This window comes from Cebidichthys violaceus, unplaced genomic scaffold, assembly GCF_023349555.1.
Source record: "Cebidichthys violaceus isolate CVI_PGR_0920_01 unplaced genomic scaffold, fCebVio1.0.p SCAF_26, whole genome shotgun sequence".
Taxonomy (NCBI): Eukaryota; Metazoa; Chordata; class Actinopteri; order Perciformes; family Stichaeidae; genus Cebidichthys; species Cebidichthys violaceus.
In genome coordinates, this window is record NW_027176439.1 from 2,977,355 (window position 1) to 3,000,453 (window position 23,099).

Consider the following 23,099-nt stretch of genomic DNA (forward strand, 5'->3'; position numbering starts at 1 on the left):
AAAGTTAAGGGAACACTAAAGGATATCTTCTGGGGAAATGTCAGATTTAATGGCAATCCATCCGTTCACTCAAAACCACAAATGGTAACCTCGCGGTGAAGCCAGAGAATCACCAGAGTCATTTGGGTTCATCCTGTGGGAACCATGAATGTAATTTGTTACTTCAATCTGGCCCAAAGTGATGGACTGACAACTGACAAACTAAAGAAAACGCCTGACAGTCTTCAGACCCGTTGGTATTGAATGGACATTTGTGGTTGGGATGGTTTATGGTGCAGGGGAGCAACAAACCTTTTGATGAGAAACGACGTTGATATTTGATTTGTTCCAGTTTTGTTCATCTGATAATGGAAGTCAGATGAGTCAATTCAACAGTTTATCTTTTTACATTTTTACTCTGCGAGTCCTTGGACTTAAAACCCCGACCACAGAGCGTTTAGTCACCTTCTTATCCTCCCAGATTCTTAGTATTAATAACTATAAATGAAACAATATGATCAGTTTCTACTGAGGCCTCAGTGATGAAGTGGAGGTCACATGAAGCTCTTTGTCCAGTTCTTGAATCCAGCATCACATAGTTTGCTTCCACTAATCTGCTCACCACTCGCTACACACGTGGAGGCCGGCCTGCTTCGGTGAATCTGTATCCTCGAGCATTTTGGATGCGGTCCAGTTAGATTCTGGTGGGATCGCTCTGACTGAGGGGATGCGGACTGCTGGAGCAGAAGTTAACCTGCAAGCACTCCGTGTTTGACTCTTCATCTTGAAGCAAAGACATTACCTTTTTCTTCTTTTTCTCCACCAGATCAAGACGATGTACTCAGGGCTGACTTAAGTACTATTCAGGACCGAAGATAAAAGCATCTCCATACACAAACCACCAGCTCAGGAGATGCATTTCTATAATATTGCTATAGTGTCTCTGGGTCCTGAATGTTTATAGAGACATGTTACTTTATCTGCAGAGCTATCTCCACAGCATAACACGCCTAAGTCTTCCTGGAATGTCTGAATTATGTCTTTCTAAAAATGTATTTCAGGCTTAATATAGATATGTCTGTAACGTTTCGTGGATTAAACCGTGAAAGCACGTCACATCGTTCAGCCTGACACGTGCATTTTCAACTCACATGGCGGCATGTTTTGAAGGCACAAAAGCAGCTCTCTCATATTTGCCCCTATTTGGAAATACGCACGGTGCCGTGCAGGCGGGAGGAGGTGTGTTCGATTACAGTGCCGCACTTTGCCGTTGCGCACTTTGGCCACCAGAGGGCGGCAGAGAGCGACTCCTCCACCGCCTCGCATTGGTGAAAACTGCTGGATTACGTCAAGCTAGACAGGTTTATCAGCATAAAACCGGAAAACGATTGATTTTTGCCTTCAAAATAAACTGCAATTTTGACCCGCACACATTCTGGGTCAGAAAAGGCGGGTAAACGATAATAGTCAGTGATCATTATGAAGCTAAATGGATGAATAGAAATAAGTGCATTTAAAAAAACATTTAATTTATTTTCTAAATGTTATATGTAAAGCAATAGACTTTATATAATGTCACTGAGTTATTAATAAGTATTAAGTATATAAGGATAAAGGCTAAGAAAAAGCAGCATGCTAGAACTTGGTGTTATTTAGTTGGTTAAAATAAGTATGTGTTATAGTCCTTATGACTTTCCCCCATCTGTCTAGGGGAGTTAGCGTTGCTAACGAGCTAACTTCGTAGCATAGGTGACGTTAAACTGGTTAGCAAGTTTTTAAACTGTCTTGGTATAACGTTTGCCGAGCAGTGGTTTGGCTAAATTAAAGCTCAACTAACAGAAACCCCGACGTTGTATTATTATTGTGCATACAATATCATAACTGAACCTATTCAACAATCTTATCCTTACAAGCACAGTTTATTATTTTGGGTGCATGCTCCATTTAGTTTAGTTTAGTTTATTGTTTTTGCACAATTTAAACAATACAATTAAAATAAACAAACATAACATAAATAAGTATCACAATGCAGGAGCATAAAATGAATATGCATAAGATATGACTATGTAAAATAGTATTGACAATATCAATACATTACAAACAACAAAATAAAAAGACAATTTAAATTAAATAATTATATATATTTATTATTATAATTATAATGTTTTTATTATCGAAGTTGCGTTTTATTCTGGAAATTCTAGCAGGAAGTCGCTTTACTTCATCCAGCTGGCTTGATTACGGGTCGCTATGAGCGCGGTAGCTGTCAAATAGTGGAGAGAGAGAGAGAGAGAGAGAGAGAGAGAGAGAGAGAGAGAGAGAGAGAGAGAGAGAGAGAGAGAGAGAGAGAGAGAGAGAGAGAGAGAGAGAGAGAGAGAGAGAGAAACACCAAACCCTGGTCGCCTCGTCTTTCAGTATCAAACCCTCCTCATTGCACCGCTCCTACGGCCGTCTTGCTGCTGGGTGGACCTGTATTGTTTTTTTTGCAAGCGCAAACTAACCGCAGTTGTTTTTTTTTTTGTTTTTCCGGAGCTGACAGAAGTAGAAGAAGCGAGAGACCAAGAGGAGAGACATGGCCACGACAACCTGTACGCGATTCACAGACGAGTATCAGCTGTACGAGGAGCTGGGGAAGTGAGTGTTCCACTCGTGTGTAATGTTTGTGGGTTTGTTGTTTTCTCGCACGCCACTTTGGTTTGGATGAGGAAGGTTAGAGCCGCGCGACTGTGCAGGCCAGCAGTGCAGTGCAGTGCAGTACGTGTGCGCGCGCGTGTGTGTGTGTGCGCGTGTGTATGTGTGTGCGTGTGCGTGTGTCTGTGCGTTTTCGGGATGACAGCTCTCAAAATACGCGCTCTCTCTCTCTCTCTCTCTCTCTCTCTCTCTCTCTCTCTCTCTCTCTCTCTCTCTCTCTCTCTCTAAGTCAATGTCTCTCTCTAACAGATGTTTGCTCTTCTCATAATATATTGTCACGTGCGTTGCGAGGTCGTCACAAAACAAAACTGCCGTAAATTGCAACAATGTTGACAATATGTGCAGTTGCATGACGCGCATTTATGATGTCAAATATGCAACAATATGCGTGTGTGTGTGTGTGTGTGTGTGTGTGTGTGTGTGTGTGTGTGTGTGCGTGCGTGTTGAAGCACGGCTGAAAAGTTATGCAGTTTATATATATTGTATATATGTTTACACATGTGAGGAATACAGTGAATGCGCATGCACGTGAAGTCTCTTATGGTTGCATATGACTGTTTCTGAGTGGAATGATCGGTCATTAGCCATCTGTTTCCCTTCCACCTGTTGTTTGCTTTTCACTGTATCTTTGTTACATTCAGAATGAATCACATCTGGATGTACACGCTTTGTATTTAACACAAGCACTTTTTACGGCTACATTGAACGTTGCGTGAAGGCGTGACTACTCTCGCTCCCTTGGCAGCGGCAGATAACACAAGATATGACGTTCTGCACTGGCACCAGGCAAAAAAAAGACACAAAAACACACAAAAACAACTCCCATCCATCTCCGTTCATGAAGATATATCAACTGCACACGTTTATTTGATGGAGGTTAACCAATGGCCTGAAACCAACAACCATATCGCTCATAATGTAAAGGACTGTGCAAATATTCCAGTAACATATAAAAAAAGAAGAAGAAATTATGACTATTAATATTTGTTGAATGCGTTATCATTATATTATTATTATGTCATTATTGTCACTAAACATCTACTTGAATACCACACTGGTGTAGCGCCATAGGATTATATATTACAATATATTAATACTGTAGTTAAAAGAGACAAAACTGTTAAAGGATTATTAGCTTTAATAAGCTGCTATTATAAGATGCTTAGAGCTCGTGTTGGGAAGTTAAACAGGTCTAATATTTATTATGATATTGCTGTGAAAACAAACCAAACTCTATTTATTCAAATTTCTCGCCAAAAAAAACTTAAAATCTGTCACAGGATAACTCCAGTAATTGTGATCGACTATATCAACGTTTTGGTGAAACTGTGTTGTTTGATACCGAACATAAGGATGGATTGGTACATAAGGAATAATTGCAATATTGATATGTCTAGGGATTATAATCCCTAGACATATCAATATTGCAATTATACCAATTGTTTTAAAAGGTCTTAAAAAATCTACATTTGAGTAAATATTTTGCAGCCAAATCAAATCGTTTACAGGATATTAAACCTTCGTTTCTTCATAATGCATTAAATACTTGACTTGTTTATTTTCAGGGTTTGTACAACGGCAATACAGTTGTCCATGAATATGAGATATGAATGTACAGATAATTACAATCCCTCCTCTGCATTATGCCGGTTACGCCTACAGTCTATGGGTTACACTCGTTGTCTTCTGGACTTTCCATTCTTCATTTTGTTTGGAGAATAGTGCAACGAACTAGTTGAGTAGAAACGCCTCCGTTCACGCTCGGTGCTAAGCTCGACTATAAACAAAGCTTAGCTTAGGTTTTGTCGACTCATCGATTAGTTGGTTTAATCGACAGATCTGTCAAACTGGAGTTTCTCCACGAAGAGTCACACAAAAGCATTTCAATATCGTGGTTACCGGAGATGTGCTCGTACGTTTCTTGGAAATAAGTCATTCAGCATGAAATTAGTGTTATTAGTGGACTTAAAAAAAAAAAAAAAAACGACCAATTAGTCGACCAATCGACAAAGAGCAGGCAGCCCTAAGTGCAACGGATCGAATGTGAAGGCCCGGCTTTGTTCAGATAAATCTTCGCTTCCACACAATGCAGTCAAAAAGCGCTCGGCGTTTTTGAAGCTCTCCGTGCGAGAGGGGGAGACTAATCTGTTGGCGCCGCACCGCAAAAAAATTACCTCTCACAGGCCAATCGTATTATTCACGCGGTCGCATAAAGCTTGAAGGAAAGAGCGCAGGTGTGAAAGGCTCGGCGTCCTCATGATAACGCTCTCGGAGACTTTGTAATGCTAATCCCACATCTGAGGAGAGCTAATTGTTGCCGCGCTCACTCTCTAATGGTGTCGCTCGACACTTCAGCATTGTGCCTTTTTTTTGTGCGTGTTTTTATATCCTGTTTCTTACAGATCATGTCCTCCATAGGTTGCACCATTTAGGGTTTCACATTCGTATCATGAAGTCAAGAATCAAACGTATCGGTGTCCTTTCTAATCAACGAAAGGATAGATTTGAATTCTTCACAATTCATTATAGCACAGACTGTAAACTATGCATTTTGGAGGGTTTTCACAATGTTATGAACAGTCACACAGCCTTCAAAGTCGCTTCTAATCACAGTTACTCATTGAGAAAGAAACAAACTCAAATCTCAAAAGATTGTCCTTCTTTCACACACGGCAAACAACAAATAGAGCTCGTGAAGACCACCGTTTACTTTTGTTTTTGAATATCTCCTTTCATGTCAGTTAGACTTTGAGCTTTAGAGTCTGGATTTACAAATCCTGATCATACAGTACGTAAGTCTTCCCCACCGCGGGGGCAGCTTGTGAGGCTGTAACGGCACACCAGAAGGTCAGAGTTATCCGGTTACAAAACCCCTCGGCTGCTCAAGGCACCAGTTTTGTTCAAAAATGATTTGAGGTCAGTTTCAATCCCTCCATGTGCTCTTCTGTGGGTGTCAAGCCAGACTTTGAAAAGCTAAGATTCATGACCTGTTACCCTATTCAACTGTGTGTGTGTGTGTGTGTGTGTGTGTGTGTGTCTGTGTGTCTGTGTGTGTGTGTGTGTGTGTGTGTCTGTGTGTCTGTGTGTGTGTGTGTGTGTGTGTGTTAGCATATTTAGCCCTGACGATGGATACTTACCTCACAGTGTGAACTTTCCAGGCACAGCTGTGGAGTTTGGTGTCAGTAATTTGTTTGTGTGTGTGTGTGTGTGTGTGTGTGTGTGTGTGTGTGTGTGTGTGTGTGTGGCCGGTGTCGCCCATGCAGTGCTCAAACACAACTGTGTGTCAGTGAGTTTCTCTCTTTTGGGTCGTGTTTCGCCACCTGGTCGCTGTAGAAAAGCATTCTGTAAGCTGCATGCTGATTCTCCACCACGACACTTAATCCAGACAAGTCCACACTCTTGAGACGGGACGTTTCAGACACAGCCTGCTGTTGTTTTCATCAGGTGCTGAAAACAGTCTTTAAATACCCGTTTTTTTTTCGTTTTTTTTCCGTACCTCCACGAAGACATTCTACGCCAGCGTCCGCTCACCTTTCACCTTTTGGACCCTGATCTTGGTTGCTTGTTCTGTAACTGTGGAGACAGACCAGTGGCACCAGTCAGCCTTTTCGCTGTACTCACTGGTCATAAGACGGGCGGCAGAAACAAATCCCGCTCAATATTTCATCAGCGCTGTCTCGCCATCATTCTCTCCAAACCCCCGGGAGCGCAGAGCAGAGGGCCGGACTACCGACACTCGTCTGCTGTTGAAATGATCAACGGATGTAGCAGTCTAAGATTAAATAAATAATAATATCTTCTGATTCTGTGCACATATCAGCGCGGTTATTTTCGTCCGCGGCGGACACACACTCTGCCTTCTCTAGTCTCCTGATGCAAGTGTTTGTGCACCATGCCAGGCTTATCAAGGTGAACCAACCATTCACTAGCGCTGGTTTTGTGTGTAAGAGCCCGTCTTAGCTCTCCCTCTCTCCCTCTCTCTCTCTCTCTTACATGCCACATGTGTGCATGTTATTTAGAATTTGCTGACTGTGCGTGGGGAACCTCTTGGGAGCTTATTAAGCAGACAAATCCTGACACCGTCGTCTTTTAATGTAGCTAGCTGCAGTTAACGCGATCAAGTGACATCGGGTCTAATCAGCGTTGGGCCTGTGGAGAAAAAAAAAAAATGCCGGCTGTGCAGAAAAAGTTGTCCGCAAAAACCTTAGCCGTAGTCATTAAGCGGAGCTGCGGCGCCCTCTTTGTCACTCATTAAGAAATTGCAGGTGTGCCGATGATACCTTTCCATTAAAAGATGATGTGTAATGCAATTAGAGAAGCACAGGTATAATATTTCAACTGATAGCAATGCATCAAAGTTTAGTAAATGTTTATTTGTTTCTGTGTTTGTTTGTTTTTTTTTTTACAGGGGAGCCTTTTCAGTGGTGCGCAGATGTGTCAAGCTGTGTACAGGACAGGAGAATGCCGCCAAAATAATCAACACCAAAAAGTTATCCGCGAGAGGTAAGCACACCCATAGTTCAGGATTATGACTAATTTGTTCATAGTTAGTTATTTAAGTGATATCTAACAGCAATTGCCGCTCTCAGATGGTGACGCGTAGGACGGCGAGGATGAGAAAAGGAGGACAATGGAACGGTTACAGAAGCTTGAGACAGAAACGTAGAAACGTAGCTAGCGTTGTACTGCGGTGGCCCAACACTGGGCTTTGCTGGACTTTAACTTTAAGCCCTGTTTCTCACTTATACTTAACTGGTTTTAATTCTGTGTCATGTGCCATTTCAAATGGGTCCCCAAGGGAAGGCATGGGTGACACAGAGTTAAAATCCTTGTCCTCCAATTCCCATTAGCTTGACCTGATTGGACTTATTTGTGTGTAAGTGGTTTTCCACCACCGCGCCAAACGTGGACAAGCCTGTTCGTGCCAAGGCCAATTTTTGTTTTGTTTTAAATGGACTAACAAACGAGAGTATTGGTCAAACAAGACGTGAGGGCTCAGCTCACTATCATGGGGGGAAAATGTAACAATATGTTAACAGAGGTTTTCCTCCAACAGCAGGGAACAGTTGACGACTCTATTTGCCCCATCATTTATTTTAAATATAAATGAACTCATCAGACATTTCACAACTCACTCTTCTCAAACTCTGATTTATTAAAATCACATGATATTGAAACAAAAATTGCATGGACGCGCTGACTGACGGTGTTTCCCGACGCCAAACATTAACGTCACGCATCTTACTTTAGTATATTTACGTTAGTTCGCAGAAGAGCTGCTAACGTTAAACATCAGCCAAAAAGAAAAGCCTTTCTTTAGGAGGCGTACAAAGTCGTATGTTATGATTTAGGAGTATTATCTATATCTATAGCAAATAGGCAAATTATTTGGCTGTAAGATTTTGTCCTCTCCACCGAAGCATCCTGCAGCAACGGTTAGTCTCCGTTGCCTTTTGTGGCGCTGTACCATTTAATGATCACTTCATGCAGAGAGGGATATTGTAAAAGCACTAAAGGCTCTTAACTTTGAGTTCTTTGATGGTGAATTTGGGGATCGGAAGTTAAGCTCCATCCACTTTTACACTCGTTTTAAATAAATGGATGACGCTAAATGCTTCATATTTAATATAATGTTTTACTCTGTAATTATGTAATAATGTTGTGCTGAGTTAAAAAAAGGCCGAATGCCATGACCATGAAGAGCCATCGACGGCTCTTCACAACACCACTTGCCCAGTGTAAATCTCCTGCTGCCCCTCCAGCCTCGTAACCGGAGCCCCCAAGGCACCGTACTGACCCTTGACTGTTACCCTGCCTTCACACACACACACACACACACACACACACACACACACACACACACACACACACACACACACACACACACACACACGTATATATGAACACACATAAATGGAACCAATGGTGGAACAGGCATTTTAACAGGCATGAGCAGAGGGCATCAACCTAGAATGTCTGTTCATAATCATGCCCTCATAAGTTGTCAGTTTACCTTTTTTTTGTGGCGGTTTTACTTTCTTGTGTTTTCGCTGCAAGCGGACCAGTTATTAAATTCTGCTTTGTTTGTTGTGATGATATGATGCGGAACAGGGACGTTTTCAAGGATCAACGGGCCGGAGACCAAATGCTCGAGCGAAGTTGTTTGAAAGTGTTAGACTAGAGAAAGCAGGCGCTTGGAAACAGCGTATAGTTTAATACATATATTAGGTTATGTTGTGATGCACGTTTGGCATTGTATTTTAACATGGTTCACTCTCATCGGACTCAACGGACACAGTTAGAACCAGATATTTCCCTCAGGCGTTGGTGGAGACCAAAAATAGAGCTTAAAGAGAGAAAACTTTGATTTACATTTGCCAGTTACCGCAGAAACACAACTCCAAATGAATGCTCGAGTTGCTCCGTAACAGCTGGATGTGTATATGAACAACTGTTTGCCATTTCAACATAAAAAGGGATGACATGTCAATTTAGTGTTCACAACTTGTTTTCTGCTGCACCCAAGTTGCCATGAAATGAGTTATTGCCGGTTTAGATAATTCTGCTTCACGAATTGATCCATTAGTTAACCGGTTTAGGCTTAAGTTTTTTGTATTTGAGCCGCTGTCACATTCTATTTTCAGTGTAGGAATGTATGTGCATGGGTAAAAACAAGACAGTGAGATCTTTTATTTGAATTTTACTTAACATCAAACCTAAGCCGGGTAAAAAAAAACAACCATTTGTAAAAAAAATCGACATCATTTGAATGCTGTGTCCCATCGTCTTTGGCAGCAGTTATGTCACTCTTGTCATATTTTAACAACAATGTCAGTGCAGCGAGCTGCTTTTGATGAGATTAAACCCATCCGAGATTATCCCGCTGCTATTAGCAGGTGGCTAACAGTTAATCCCAGCAATTGGCTTGATGAGAACTAAAGCGCCACAGATACGCTCAGAATAAATAATTCACCTATAAATTGTGCTAGCATTGGGCCTATACGCTTCACTCGAGCTGCTTTATCAGGGAGCGCAGCTGCTTGTGGCGTTTTCACCACATTTCCGAGGCACAGCACAATCTCCCTGCTTCCACGATTCATTCGGTATATAGGAGGACTGGTCTGACCTGACTGCGCTCCTCACTAAAGGATGAGCCATGTTCTGTGAAACAGCAGGGCAACGTTGGAGCCGCTGCATGCCACTTCTACTCCAGACCCTATTCATAGCTCCATGACCTATCTGACATGGGAGCCGGGTTTTATGGCCGTCATGATGACTTGCTGCTCTACTTTAGAATTGGCATTTGGTTTTGGTCCTTGCTGTTGTTGTTGTTGTTGTTGTTGTGCTATTTCTCAGGCACCAGGTAAGGTCTGAGAGCTTATAGGGTTGCAGCAAATCAAGAGGAGCGTTTGCTTCGGACTGGCAGATGGAGATGGAAGCCGAGGGGAGGGTGGGGTCATGCGAGAGGAGGCACCCCAGGCACTTGGCAGCTGAGGGCCATGCGCCTGTACGCCTACATGCCTTTAGCACGGGACTCTCATCTGACTCTCTCTGACACACACACACACACACACACACACACTCAAACAGATATTCAGACATAGCAGAGGAGCTGAGACTGCGATGTACTCGGTCAACTGCCCGGTGAACTCTATCAATAATATTATCACAGCTACAACAAGAAAATCATTTCTTGTTCTTTTCTCATAATATTACATGCCAACACTCACAGCCAGGCTTCTCCTCTCTGTGTGTGTGTGTGTGTGTGTGTGTGTGTGTGTGTGTGTGTGTGTGTGTGTGTGTGTGTGTGTGTGTGTGTGTGTGTGTCATCTTCCAATCACTCAACCCCACCTCCATGCAGCAGCAAAAAAGGTTAATGCCAATCCAGCACACATTAACAGGAGATGTAGGACAGGTCTGTTGGGCAAGGCTTCTAGCCAATCACAGAGCTTGTTGGCTGTGATCTCTTGACAGGGGTTGCCAGAGGTTGCCGTGTGGCCTTTTCATTTATCATGAGGATGGAGAGTAGTTGTGTGTGTGTGTGTGTGTGTGTGTGTGTGTGTGTGTGTGTGTGTGTGTGTGTGTGTGTGTGTGTTGTATGAGATTCACCTGCAATGCAGCAGCAGTGATCTGACCTGGTTTTGGCCAGCCAGCTTTGTGTCAGTGTCAAATAACCAGGACAGATGTAGTCGCCTCAGTCAAATGCGTATTTCACCTTTTTAATATTAGGATAAGCCTCATTGTACATTCAAATTATTTTAGCTGTAATTACACTTAGCCTACGAGTGAATCCTGATTTGTTTGTAATCCCTATTTACCACTACTTTTTTCGAAGAGTTTCACTTTCGTTTTCAACATATTGTAGCTTAAATTTGGAGGATGACTCTCAAATACACCTTCAACAGGCTCAGAGATTTTTTTGTTTGTTTGCTTGTTTGCCTACTGAAATGTATTTTTCTAATATTGCATCCCAATGGTAAAGCTTCACCTTAAACTTAGAGGCTGCATTATGACACTATGACCCTCTGTCTCGGCATTACTGTGACATGTACAGGAAATAGAGTGCTGCAGGAATGAGTCCTAAATGAGTCAGCATTTTTGCACTTCCGGTTCCCTTGTCTCGTATTCAATAGGTTTTTTGAATGGGATTTAGTTATACCATTTAAAATAAGTCAGTAAATACTCCTCTTTTAGTTCACTTATAGCCTAACGTTAGCTTTTTACTTCTGATGATTGCAATTACGCTTCAAAAAGCATAAAAGTGATATTCATCTCCAAAGATTATCTCGCTGAGCAAAACGTCTGAGTATCATAAACTTGTGTTTGCCACAGAGCTTATTTTCTGCAATAATCCAAATCCCATTAGCTTTTTGTGGAGGGAACCATTGAGATGCTAACTTCTAGTGGTGTAACGGACCTTAGTTGATCCATAATCTGTATATGTATCACGCCTCACTGCGACTAAATTACACCGCTTAACTATCACAGTGTATCACAGTTACTGTCGAACATTATCGTCAGATATTTAGTAAAAACATAACATCAGGAGACCAGAATGAATGCTTTCTTTTGGCCGTTCCCTGATAATAATGTTACATTTTGAACAACAAATCTTTGTTGAAACCAGAAGTCAGAGAGGACGAGCTGCAATGCCGAAGCAAAACAAAACAACAAATCGCTCTGTATCGGTCAATATGGATCATTAACAATCAGCGTTGGTATCGGCGGCAAAAAACGTGATCGGGCTATATCTCTAGAAGTTATATTCTGCTCACTTTTTTTCGATCCGTGACTCAAAACTTCGATGCGATCCGAGTTTTCTGATCCGTTGCCCCTCTACTTACTTTCGGGTTTGCCTGCGAAAATCCGTCATCCCTGCTGCACTCTATAGAAGGCAGCCTCCTGGCCTCCCTGACCACAATGCAGTTCACACTCCACACCTCCCAACTGGCAGGAGTCATTCTAATGTTGCGAGTCAAATGTTCTGAGCGATGGTTATAACGGTCTTTGTGACTGTCTTTTTACATCCCCTCCTCTCTGGAGACTCACCGCTGATGATTAACCCAGATTTATTCCTCTCCTCTCTGCTCCCCAAACACATAAGATTCCTGCACACTTCACTAAATGAGATAACCCAAGGACAGCAGTTAGTGAACAGTCAGTGCTTATGTGTTTCTCTACAACCCATCTCCTCTTGCTCGTCCTATTATCTTCACTTCCTCTCTCTTTTCCCCTCAGGATCATCTTCCTCCCTTTCCCTGCCCTCTCCTCTCGTTTTCGCTGCATCAGAATCATAGAATTGCAGGGTTTCCGGGTAGCAAACATGAGAATAACCTTAAAGGTCCAAAGACTGACTCGGTGACACCTATCTGTATTCAGAACTACAGCTGTGGGAACATCAAATAAGACGATGATACCTTAGAGTATCATAACCATTCATCCACTGCTATCCCTGACTAAATTCCCAGACCTCCCCTCACCCTAAAGTTATCTCGCGCACCGTGGGCCTTCTTTATGAATAGCACTTGTGAAGAGCAGCCATTATAAAACCTTGTTTGAGTGGTCAGGTCATCTGTCATTCACCATGTTGGCTGTAGGTTCATGTCCCATTTATTCAGCCAGCCTGTTAAAGCCGGGAAACAAGAACCTGAATAGCAACCTTCCTAGTTACAAAGGAGGTTGGTAGATCTCATTTTAAGTCAATCTCCAGCTGTAAAACCCCGGACAAATTCTCCATGACCCATTCGGATCTCCATTTAAAGAGATTTCAAGCTTAAGCGAGGCTTAATAATGACGGAATATTGCTGTGTCAGCATTATCGAAACAGATTTTTATATTGGCTTTACTTTAAAACTCAGTATTTTAATAAGAAAGTAAAGGATGAATAATAAAACAATGTACCAATACATCTGGCAATATAATTTCCACTGCAGCGTTCAGTCACGCAGACGTGCAGATAACAAAAAGGCCAGTCTGGCCATCTGGTAGACTAAGCGAAGATGAACCAGTGCGTTTACGCGGAGCCAATTGCGGAGCAATGTCAGCAGATGCCACCGACAGAATGAAATGCGATGCTTGTGCTCAGGACATGGTTTTCCACCATTTGGCATTGTAGTGTGATGGATGACATATCTGGGAGTGTTCAACACAAGCGAATAGTTGGGATTCAGCCAGTCAGAGTGAGTTCAGCTCGAGGGGAAACATACGCAGACTAACGTTTCCACTGGTGGCACTGGTAATGCCAAACTCAGTTGCACCCTTTTTTAGTTCTTGCAGCACGGTATTCATCAGTGGTGGAACGTAACCAAGTACATTTACTCAAGTACATTGTGATGCTACTTCCTACTCCACTACGTTACACCGGGAAATATTGTACTTTTTAATTCACTACGTTTATTTGTGAGTAAATGAAATACAATGCATTATTATACAGCCAATTAAACCTCCCAACAGTATAAAAAAATGAATGAAATTAGCCCTTTTGTCGGCCAGCTGCAACATTAAAATGCATCTTATGTGTTACTGCATCATTAATGTAACACGTAAGGTACGATTTTGAATGCATGACATTTACTTGTAGCAGCTGAGTTCATGCGGCGTGCACCGCTACGTACAGGCATACGGCGTTTAATTAGTCTCACCCCCCCCCCCCCCCCATATATATTTAAAAAAAAAAAAACAGGCGCATGCACGTGACGCGAGTGCACATCAGAAAAGCATCCTCGTGAGGGGGAATTTGTGCTTTGCATGCAGGATTTTGGAGGCGTGGATGCAGTAGACGGTGGCTGATGTCTGCGCTCCATAATGATCATCATGGACTCGCAACGTGAAAATTCATGTTGAGTACTCATGGAAAATGTTCGCGCATATATATATATATATATATATATATATATATATATTATTTTTACATTTTATCCCATTAACAGGTGTCTGAAAATTCAGTTTGTAGCACAGAAACAAACACTTTGAGAAAAAACATTCAGTGTGTCTATAGCCTCCTTTTCTCTCTCTCTCTCTCTCTCTCTCTCTCTCTCTCTCTCTCTCTCTCTCTCTCTCTCTCTCTCTCTCTCTCCCCCCCCCTCCTCATCTTTCTTTTTAAAATAATCAGCTATAGACCGCTTCAGTTTTGCAGCACGGTAACGGCTAAATGGCTGCACTCCTGAAATGACAAAAATGGAGACCAAATCGATATGGTGAAGAAGAAAAACAGAACAAGTAGCAGTCGGCGGTGGCGGTGGTGGTGGTGGTTGGTAGAAACAACAGCAGCAATCAGCAATGTCTTATTCTTTTAAACAGAAAGACAGCACCCGGGCTTCATGCATAATAATTACCCTGACGTTCTCTTTTTTTCCTCCTCCTTCCTTCCTCCCCCTCTGTCCCCCCTTCAACACTCCTCCATTCCTTTCTCCGCCTCGCTCCTCTCATCTTCTAAGACTTTAATCGCTGGGCTTACACTTCACTGTCACTCCTCAGTGCCAGCGTGAATGCGTGCGCTCGTGTTTTGCCTGCATGTACTGTACATGTGTGTGCAGTATGTGTGCTTTTGTGTGTTTTTAAGCCCATGCAACTTGTACATGTGTGTGGGTGAACACACGCATTTCCATGTCTATGCTCTCTGTCGTGCTCTGCATGCCTGCCCATACAGGGTGGTCCACCCCCGTGTGTGTGTGTGTGTGTGTGTGTGTGTGTGTGTGTGTGTGTGTGTGTGTGTGTGGCCCTAGCATCATTAAGCTGGTATATAAGCGAACACGCTCACACACATGTAAATGCATAATCTTATCCCGTGTTCTGAATCACAAGGAATGATATAATAATTATGTTGCATTCATAACCTGATACATTTCCTGTTAAAACAGGATAATGGAGCAGAACGAAAGGGGAAAAAAAATAATCAAACAAGATATCAGTTAGTTACTTTGTTGAAAATGTTAAATTATCTGCTGTAATTTTATTGTGTGCCTTGTGGTTAATGAAGCGTCAACAGTTAATCGTTTCCAGGAAGTAAGTAAAAAACAATTTTGAATTAGTTACAGAAAAGTATTTTTAGCACAACTGGTCAAATACCCTGTTGGTACAGTATGATAGAAATAGCTTGACAGGTGAAACGTATGCATTTAAGTTTGTTTAGGAAACAAACAAACTAAATATTTGTCGGTACTGTTTCTGGTTTCTGCCTTTTGAAGGAACCCTGTGGATCTGACCTCGAGTAGCACCGTGGAGCCGTCTTTTTCAGGAGTGGGTCAACTTGGCGGAATGTAAAAATACATATTTGTTTGCAAGAAAGCTCGACGGGGCACCTTCAAAGCAATCCAACGACAACTTTGGACTTTGTCGAGCACAAGTTTACATTTCTATCATAAATCTAACAAATCACGAATCTTTCTTTTCTTGTTTAATTTTCCCAAGTCGGAAAAATTAAGTTGTCGTGTCTTGATAGAACTGGGGCTTGTTTTTCAATCTGCACTCAAACTGACAAACATTTGCACTGTGTCTCGTACGTCCATTTTTTAAATTCATACCCCCACGTTGGCGTCAGACCCTCATTTCAATAGATGGATTGAATGCACCGTCTTAATTTGATTGATGTTAATCTCTCCATCCATCTGGGGAGGATTCTAATAACCTGGAGAATCAACACTTCTCATTATTGCAGCTCTGCTTCATCAGATTTACGCCTATTGAGTAGATCTACATACCGTAGTTCTTTTGTGAATGTGTATGTGTGTGTGTGTGTGTGTGTGTGTGTGTGTGTGTGTGTGTGTGTGTGTGTCAGATCTCAGACACAACTGAGTGTGTTTTTATCAAACTATATCTCAGCACACTGTCTTGACGTTTTCACATTTAACCAGGCTGCTTCAATATCAGGTGTTAATGGAGATATTGTGTGTTTGCAGTCAGATTTTAAGAAGAACTCCTCTTTCTCTCTCTTCTTTCTCTGTCCCTTCAGATCACCAGAAGCTGGAAAGAGAGGCTCGGATCTGTCGCCTGTTGAAACACTCCAACATCGGTGAAGACTTTTTTATCTTTGCTCCTCTTACCATCAATTTCTGTCTCATTAAATTAGTCAAAATTAAACCCATGTATTTCCCGTTTACTTTAAAGTGAAGACCTATTTGTAATTGTTGTGATCTTGCATACTCCATTTATTACTTTTTCATTACAAAATATATCTAACTTCTACTACGTTTTGTTAAGTGAGACCAATTTGAAAACAAAAAGAGAAAGTAAACCCATTTATTACAACTCAATACAAAAGACAACCTATCTATTACTGATTAGCAGAAAAAAGTGTCATTGCAGCAATATATACAGAAGTGTAATTTGGAACCATTTAGATTGATATGAAAAAGGTTTCGTTGTTCAACGAATAATGTTTACATTTTTTAATCTATTTAGTTGTAATCTAACAAATCTTTTCTTACATGTACATTTTATTCATGTCTAATAACTTTTTATTCCATTTCTTCCATTTCTTCGTGTAAAAAGCAGGATACATCAAATTATTCCATTGGACATGCATGAGGTGGTGCCTGGTATAGTCTTGTAAAGGGTCTTTAAAAAAGTTGAGAACATCTACTGTAATACACAAGTGTAACCTAATAGCCATCTATTTCAGTTTATTTGCTGAATTTTATTGCCAGAACCCCCTGCAATACTGTGAATATATATATATATATATATATATATATATATATATATATATATATATATATATATATATATATATATATATATATATATATGATGTGAGACTCAATTATTATGACTCCCTGTGGATTCGACCACACACACACACACACACACATAATCTCGCACTCTCCTTTCCTCTCAATTTCCTATTTTAATCTCCCAGTTAAAATGCAGCAATGTTACTCTGTGTGTTTTTTCAGAAATGGTCGGCAGGGTGCATTTAAAAAAAAAAAGGGTTCCACAGTAATAAAATGATTAATTCACAGAGAAACATACATTTATCCGTCAATCTGTTTCTCTTTCTCTTCCAGTTCGTCTTCATGACAGTATATCAGAGGAGGGCTTCCACTACCTCCTGTTTGACTTGTAAGTCATCCTCTTCTCCTCTCCTCTCCTCTCCTCTCCTCTCCTCTCCTGTCTTCCTCTCTTCTCTCCTCTCCTCTCCTCTCAGCTTCATGCTCATCTTCTGCCCCCTTTCTTCCTCCCCCTCTACCACCCTGATTCCCCACCCTTGCCTATATATACAATTACATAACTCTCTCTACTATATCCCCCACCACCACCACCCACGCCCTCCACATCCATCTCTTGGCAATTCCCTGTAGTTTCCATGGTAACAGTGTGGGATGGGGGGGGGTAGGATTCCTAGCCCCCCCACTTCTTTCCAACCAAGCGTCCCAATATTAATGTGTGTGTTTCAATGGCAGGGTGACCGGAGGTGAACTGTTTGAGGACATCGTAGCCAGAGAGTATTACAGCGAGGCCGACGCCAGGTAGGAGCGCTGCCTTCACTCGTTGTGTGTGTGAGAGAGCTTCTCCTTGTCCTCAAACGGTCCCTGTCCTCTGTTGTCTTCTCTCGTCTGTTGTTTCTTAGTTTGAAGCAGTTTTCCTTTTTTATTGTGACCCTGCTTCACTCTCTTTCCTGCTCTCCGTTCCTCTTTTTTTCTCGCTTTCCTCTAGACTCCTTTCCTGTTTTCTGCTCCTCACATCCCTTCTCTGCATGTTTTCTTGTTCTTTGCTCATTGTTTTTGTTTTTACTGTCCTCTTTTGTTTCTATTGCCTTTTCTGTTTTCTGTCCGTTTCTGTTAACTTCTAACTTGACTTTTTTCCTATTTTTGCCATATTAGTAGTTTTTCTTTGCTCTTTCCATCTTTTCCTTCTTATTTCTTTTCACTATTCCTCCTCTGTCCTGTGCATTTTCCTTTACATCAATGCCACAGTACTTCACCACACGCACTGACACAGGAGCGTCCAATCCAAGGTTTGACCAATATGAGTTTTGAGGGCCAAAAAATTAGCTTTTTAAATCTGAAAAACTGTGGTGGAAGTTGTCTATCTTGAACTATACAATGCCCGATTTAAGTAAAATTGACATTAAATGTGAGTTAAAGGTCTGAGAGTTAGAGCCTAGTTCAATTTCAAAATGCAGCACAGCGTTTTTGTGATCGTCAGCCTTGGGGTTGTCCCGAATACCAACTATTAACTTGCTGCTAACAGTAAAAAACTGCATTGTCTGTCACATAGCAGGTGGCTGATGCTTGTAATGCTATCAACAAACTCTTATTGGTTGAACCTTAAGTATGTGTCTTTTAAATGACCCAACTAGCTTGACTGGTGGTCCAGCGTACATCCCTATACTGCTATGTAGCCCCCTGAGCTAACTCAAACAGTAGGAGAGATGAAAACAAGTGTGTAAGCGGAACAAAACAAATTGCCCTGCCCGCCTGTAGTGTTTGCGTGTATGTGGACATTCTCACCTTCTCTGTATCTTTTCTTTTCCCAATGTTCATTCTGCCCTCTTCTTTACTTTCTTGTTCACCCTCCACCAGCCCCCCACCCCCCCCACCCCCCATGCTGTTTTCTATCTTACTCCCACCACTCGTGCTGACTCATCGACACACACAGTTCACTTTAACCAATGGCGGGAGAGGAAATGGTGTAGTGTGCGGGCAGACAATAGACTGAGATAAGAATGAGAGAGATACTTGGAAATGACAGTTGTGGTGTGGGTGTTCATTCAGCAACATTAAAAATGAAACTGAATAGTCTGATACCGTCGGAATTCATGCCAGCATGGCACAGTAAAAGGTTGTCCTTCGCTCTCGGCTCTTCTCTGTTTGACTTGTAGCTTGAGAAGAGTGAACCGTAACCGGATCGCTTTAACCTCTCGGTAGTAGGCAGCACGGACTTGTGTCATTAAAGCAGAACATTTCTACTCCCATTCGAGAGTTTTTGTTCATTTTTTTTTAACCACTGACATAATTTGTGTGAAAGACTAAATTCTAAATATACTCAAATGATTTTTGCACTTGTATCATTAAGGTAGAAAACAATGCCAATATGATTGCACAATATGTCTCTTCTTCCCAAACAAAGCTTTAATACATACGTTTTTGAAAATGATCTGCATGAGATATATAGTTACTACTAGAATATCCCCTTTAATGTGTTAACTGATGGTGACCGCATATCTGAGGCAGCCAGTCAGAGTCTAAATTTCTGTTGTGATGGATGACTTAAACAGTCAAAGAGAGCAGCAGCAGAAGTAGACGAGAATGAGAGAGACGGAGAGATTATTTTATTACATCCTGACAACAGTGGGGACTGTCCCTTTCAAAGCCTTTCCATCAGTCTTCAGGAGTTAATGAATCGTTCTGCTTCCCTGCGTCTCAGAGGACCTGCAAAGCTGCAACAGATTTGTATCGACAAACTTTCAGCTTTGTCTGTGTTAGTTGCTCAAAAACCATCAGTGGCCATATAAAATTTAAAAAAAGTCTGGCTTCTACTGTTTGTTGCTTTTTCCAAGACGGTCATTGGTTGAGTGAAAATTGTGCTAAAAGTAGAGGATTTCAATTTCTATTAGCTAATTTTATGTGATTTTTGCTTTTGTTCATCTCCAGTGAGCTAAGGAGGACAATTGTTTTGTCAAAACTGCATATTTATTGGTCCCCAAAAACTGCCAGCAAATTTCTCTTTATGCCTGATGCCAAAGAGCTTCTGCATTGGCTTTGGTCCAGTCATATTGTCAAGCTAACAAAGGTGTGCTTGGTGGACTATTAACTTTATTCAGCTAATTACTGGTTCCTTTGGTGACTGTAGAAATGCTTTTATTTGTATTTCTTTCAGTTTTGAGAAGTGAGAGAAACAGTATTTTACTCTGTGTGTGTGTGTGTGTGTGTGTGTGTGTGTGTGTGTGTGTGTGTGTGCGTGTGTGTGCGCGTATACCATGTACCGAGAGTACCGTATGCTGCAGTACTAATACCTGCCAATCTCAACCCACTAGTGATCGCTGTCTTTCCTGCCCACCTTTGCAGTGCTCATCCATGGCTAATGCACAGACACACACACACACACACACACACACACACACACACACACACACACACACACACTACCTTTCCTTTCCCCTCCCTTCACTTCTTTGAATTTTAGTCATCCAGGCCAGTCCCCCCCCCTCCCCAATCCCCCCTCACTCCCTTGGAGAACAGCAAGAATTGGGACTTTAATTAGCTACGATAATTAGTCTCAGACACATACACTCACACAGACCCCAAGCTGTGCTGCATCACACCTTGTTGGCGCCCCCCCATTAGAGTTTCTCTTCAGTCGCGTTTGGTTGGGTGGAGGCCATTACGAGTAGAGTTAAATTACACCTGAAGCAAGTAATCTTTTGCTCACTAAGGAGCAGACGGACTCAAAAACACAGCACTGTTGATTTGAAAAGTTGTTTTTGCAAACAATTAGCACATTCAGCAAACACAGCGCAACATAGACGTCCTACGCTTCTGTCCGCCTGATGAATGTAATTCAAATATTCATAGTTTTTAGCTGCTATATGCTGCCCTGGATAGTTTATGCTTTAGTTTCCATGGTGAAGTATTATATGATATGCTCTTGTTGTTGTGTATTTTAGTATTGAAAGGATACTTGGGCATATAAGGGGGATAGAAGGTTCCCTGTCTTGCCACACAGACTGGCTCTGTATTTGATTTTCCTCCCAGTATCACTTTACTTACTGCAGAGAACAGTGGGACATTGTAGCTCAAAGTGCTGAGCAAGTCACATTTTTTGGCAAGCGTGACGAGCGCTGCACTTTCTTTTATTTTTTTTCCCTCTTTGCCCCACCAGGAGTTCATAAACAGACAAGCCCTTTGGAATGACATCATGGTTTTGGACAAGGAGTGGGATGGAGGTGCTCTCTTATTTCTAAATGCCATACACAATGGTATCACTGTCGGGTCAAGCCACGTGTCCTCGCATGCATACAGTGACGTCTCCCATCACTTATGCTTTATATCAAAGAGTAAAAGTTGGACAAGGAAGTGCAAATAACTGAATGGAGGGCTTGTCAAAGTGAAGAAATTAAGTGGAAAAGTGTTTCGTTCTCTGTGGATATTAGCCTCTTATCTGACGTCAGCGGCATGAGCTTCGTGGAAGAATGAAACCCAAAAAGAGTGGACAAAGATACCACTTATGATGAATGCTTGCTGATCGATGCATCATGAAAATGTACAATCATCTATGCTGCCTGCAGTGTTAGTTTATATTTGCCGTAGTGAAGCCGGCGCGAGGCGCGCTCGCCAGAAAATTGCGTAATCATGGCCGGCACGTAGTAAGCAAGTGGTCAATCCCTCCTCTGCATTGTGGAGGTTAGCTTTTGGCTTTTTGCCGATTACACCTACAGTCTATGGGTTGTACTCGTTGTCTTTTTGATTCTTCACAGTTCCTTTGCCACAGCGCAAAGTATAAACAACGCTTTAGTCCTCACCATTGGATGGATTACTTCAGATAGTTGCGTTTCTCGTTATGTCGTTCAACCGTGTAGAATCTTTATTTGTTTATTTATGTTGCAGGGACAATGCACACCAATCGACAGTGAAACTGTAGGTGAGCCAGAGTTAGCCAGAGAGGCTAGTTTTCATCTGCTGTCCCCAGCCAGATGTTCGAAGGCTGCCTAAAAATTACAAAATTTGTGGACATTTCTCGATTCTAAGATGCAATGTGAACGACCCTGCCTCGATGCAGTGACAGAAAGTAATCAGGAGTTTGATCAGGAAAAGTCCACTAGCCGCTAGGCTAATTCATGCGGTGTAAAAATCCACAAGTATTCACTGACCTGTCTTCCAGCTGCCCTGTGAAAACCTTTTTTTTTGTAGATAACAGCACACTTGTAATGTAAACGTCTTAATGGAGTTGTGAGGCCAGTGAAGATTCACACCTCTAGAGTTCGGTTAAACAATGCCTCTCATTATTACATTTTTACAGTTAGTGCTGAGCGATATGGCCAAAATCCTCTATCACAATATGAGTAATTTCATATCCTAATAACATACATATCACATTGTAGCATGTTTTCTGGTTATTCAATAAATTAAATAATCACATGGTTTTGTAAACTATTGTGTGAATTAAAAACTGAGTATTTTCTCATTTTATTAAGAACTTTAGTGCAAAATAATCAGTTTTTCTGAGAAATTTTTGTTGTTTAGTGCTCGTTATTAACAATTTAGACAACAAGATTCTTTATCACAGTATCGCGATATGATTTCATCACATTATGATTCCATTGAAAGACGATAAATGATGTTGAATTATCGCCCAGCCCTACCGAGGAGCGTTAATACATTGTGTGTCCCGACGGATGCCACTGTCAAGTGACCATTTACCTCCATAGGTTTCTGTTACAAAATGTTACAGTAGTATTATGGAGGTACAATGGTGTATCATGTACGTTTGTTCACGGATTAATGTAATTTAATGTGATCAATTGTAAACAATACAAAGTCCTCACTGCTGTTACAATACAAATATACCTTTCGTGTCGAGGAGTGTCACATCACAAACTGTGTGTTTGTGTCGGGTTTTCTTAGCGTCTTTGCGTGTATGGAAGTAAACGTGTGTGTGTGTGTGTGTGTGCGTGTGTGTGTGCGCCTGTTTCTAAGCAAGCGTGCACACACATCTCTCTCATTCTCTCTCTCAGTCCGCCCACTAACTAGACACTGTGTGGGTGTGGATCCTGCAGGCCGCCTGTCTCTTTGCGCCTGCTATTAGTCACATATTGCACTCTCTCTCATTGCACCAAGCGTGTGCGCACACTCACAATAGAGTGAGGTAGGTACGTGTATCTTTTGCGCCGCACGCAGTGATGTGTTTTACTCTTTAGTGATGGGAAAATAGCCTGGCATCAGCCCACCAGTCTTCTATGATTCAGACTCATGCTATACATACGTGTTCCA

General features: G+C 41.7%; 1 protein-coding gene across 49 annotated transcripts in view; it reads left to right on the forward strand.

Moving 5' to 3' along the window:
* The first annotated feature begins 2,279 nt into the window (after positions 1–2,279).
* The window catches only part of camk2b1 (calcium/calmodulin-dependent protein kinase (CaM kinase) II beta 1), a 70,335-nt gene continuing 49,515 nt past the window's right edge, over positions 2,280–23,099 (forward strand). For 10 of the 49 annotated variants that reach the window (XM_068721018.1, XM_068721024.1, XM_068721001.1 and 7 more), the window contains exons 1-5: positions 2,297–2,613; positions 7,079–7,173; positions 16,121–16,180; positions 17,175–17,229; positions 17,571–17,636. In XM_068721018.1, coding sequence (XP_068577119.1) covers positions 2,552–2,613; positions 7,079–7,173; positions 16,121–16,180; positions 17,175–17,229; positions 17,571–17,636 — 338 coding nt within the window. In that variant the 5' untranslated portion in view covers positions 2,297–2,551. Of the gene's footprint in view, positions 2,614–7,078; positions 7,174–16,120; positions 16,181–17,174; positions 17,230–17,570; positions 17,637–23,099 lie in introns of all 49 variants that reach the window. The other 39 variants (XM_068721021.1, XM_068720979.1, XM_068720986.1 and 36 more) reach the window with 11 other exon arrangements.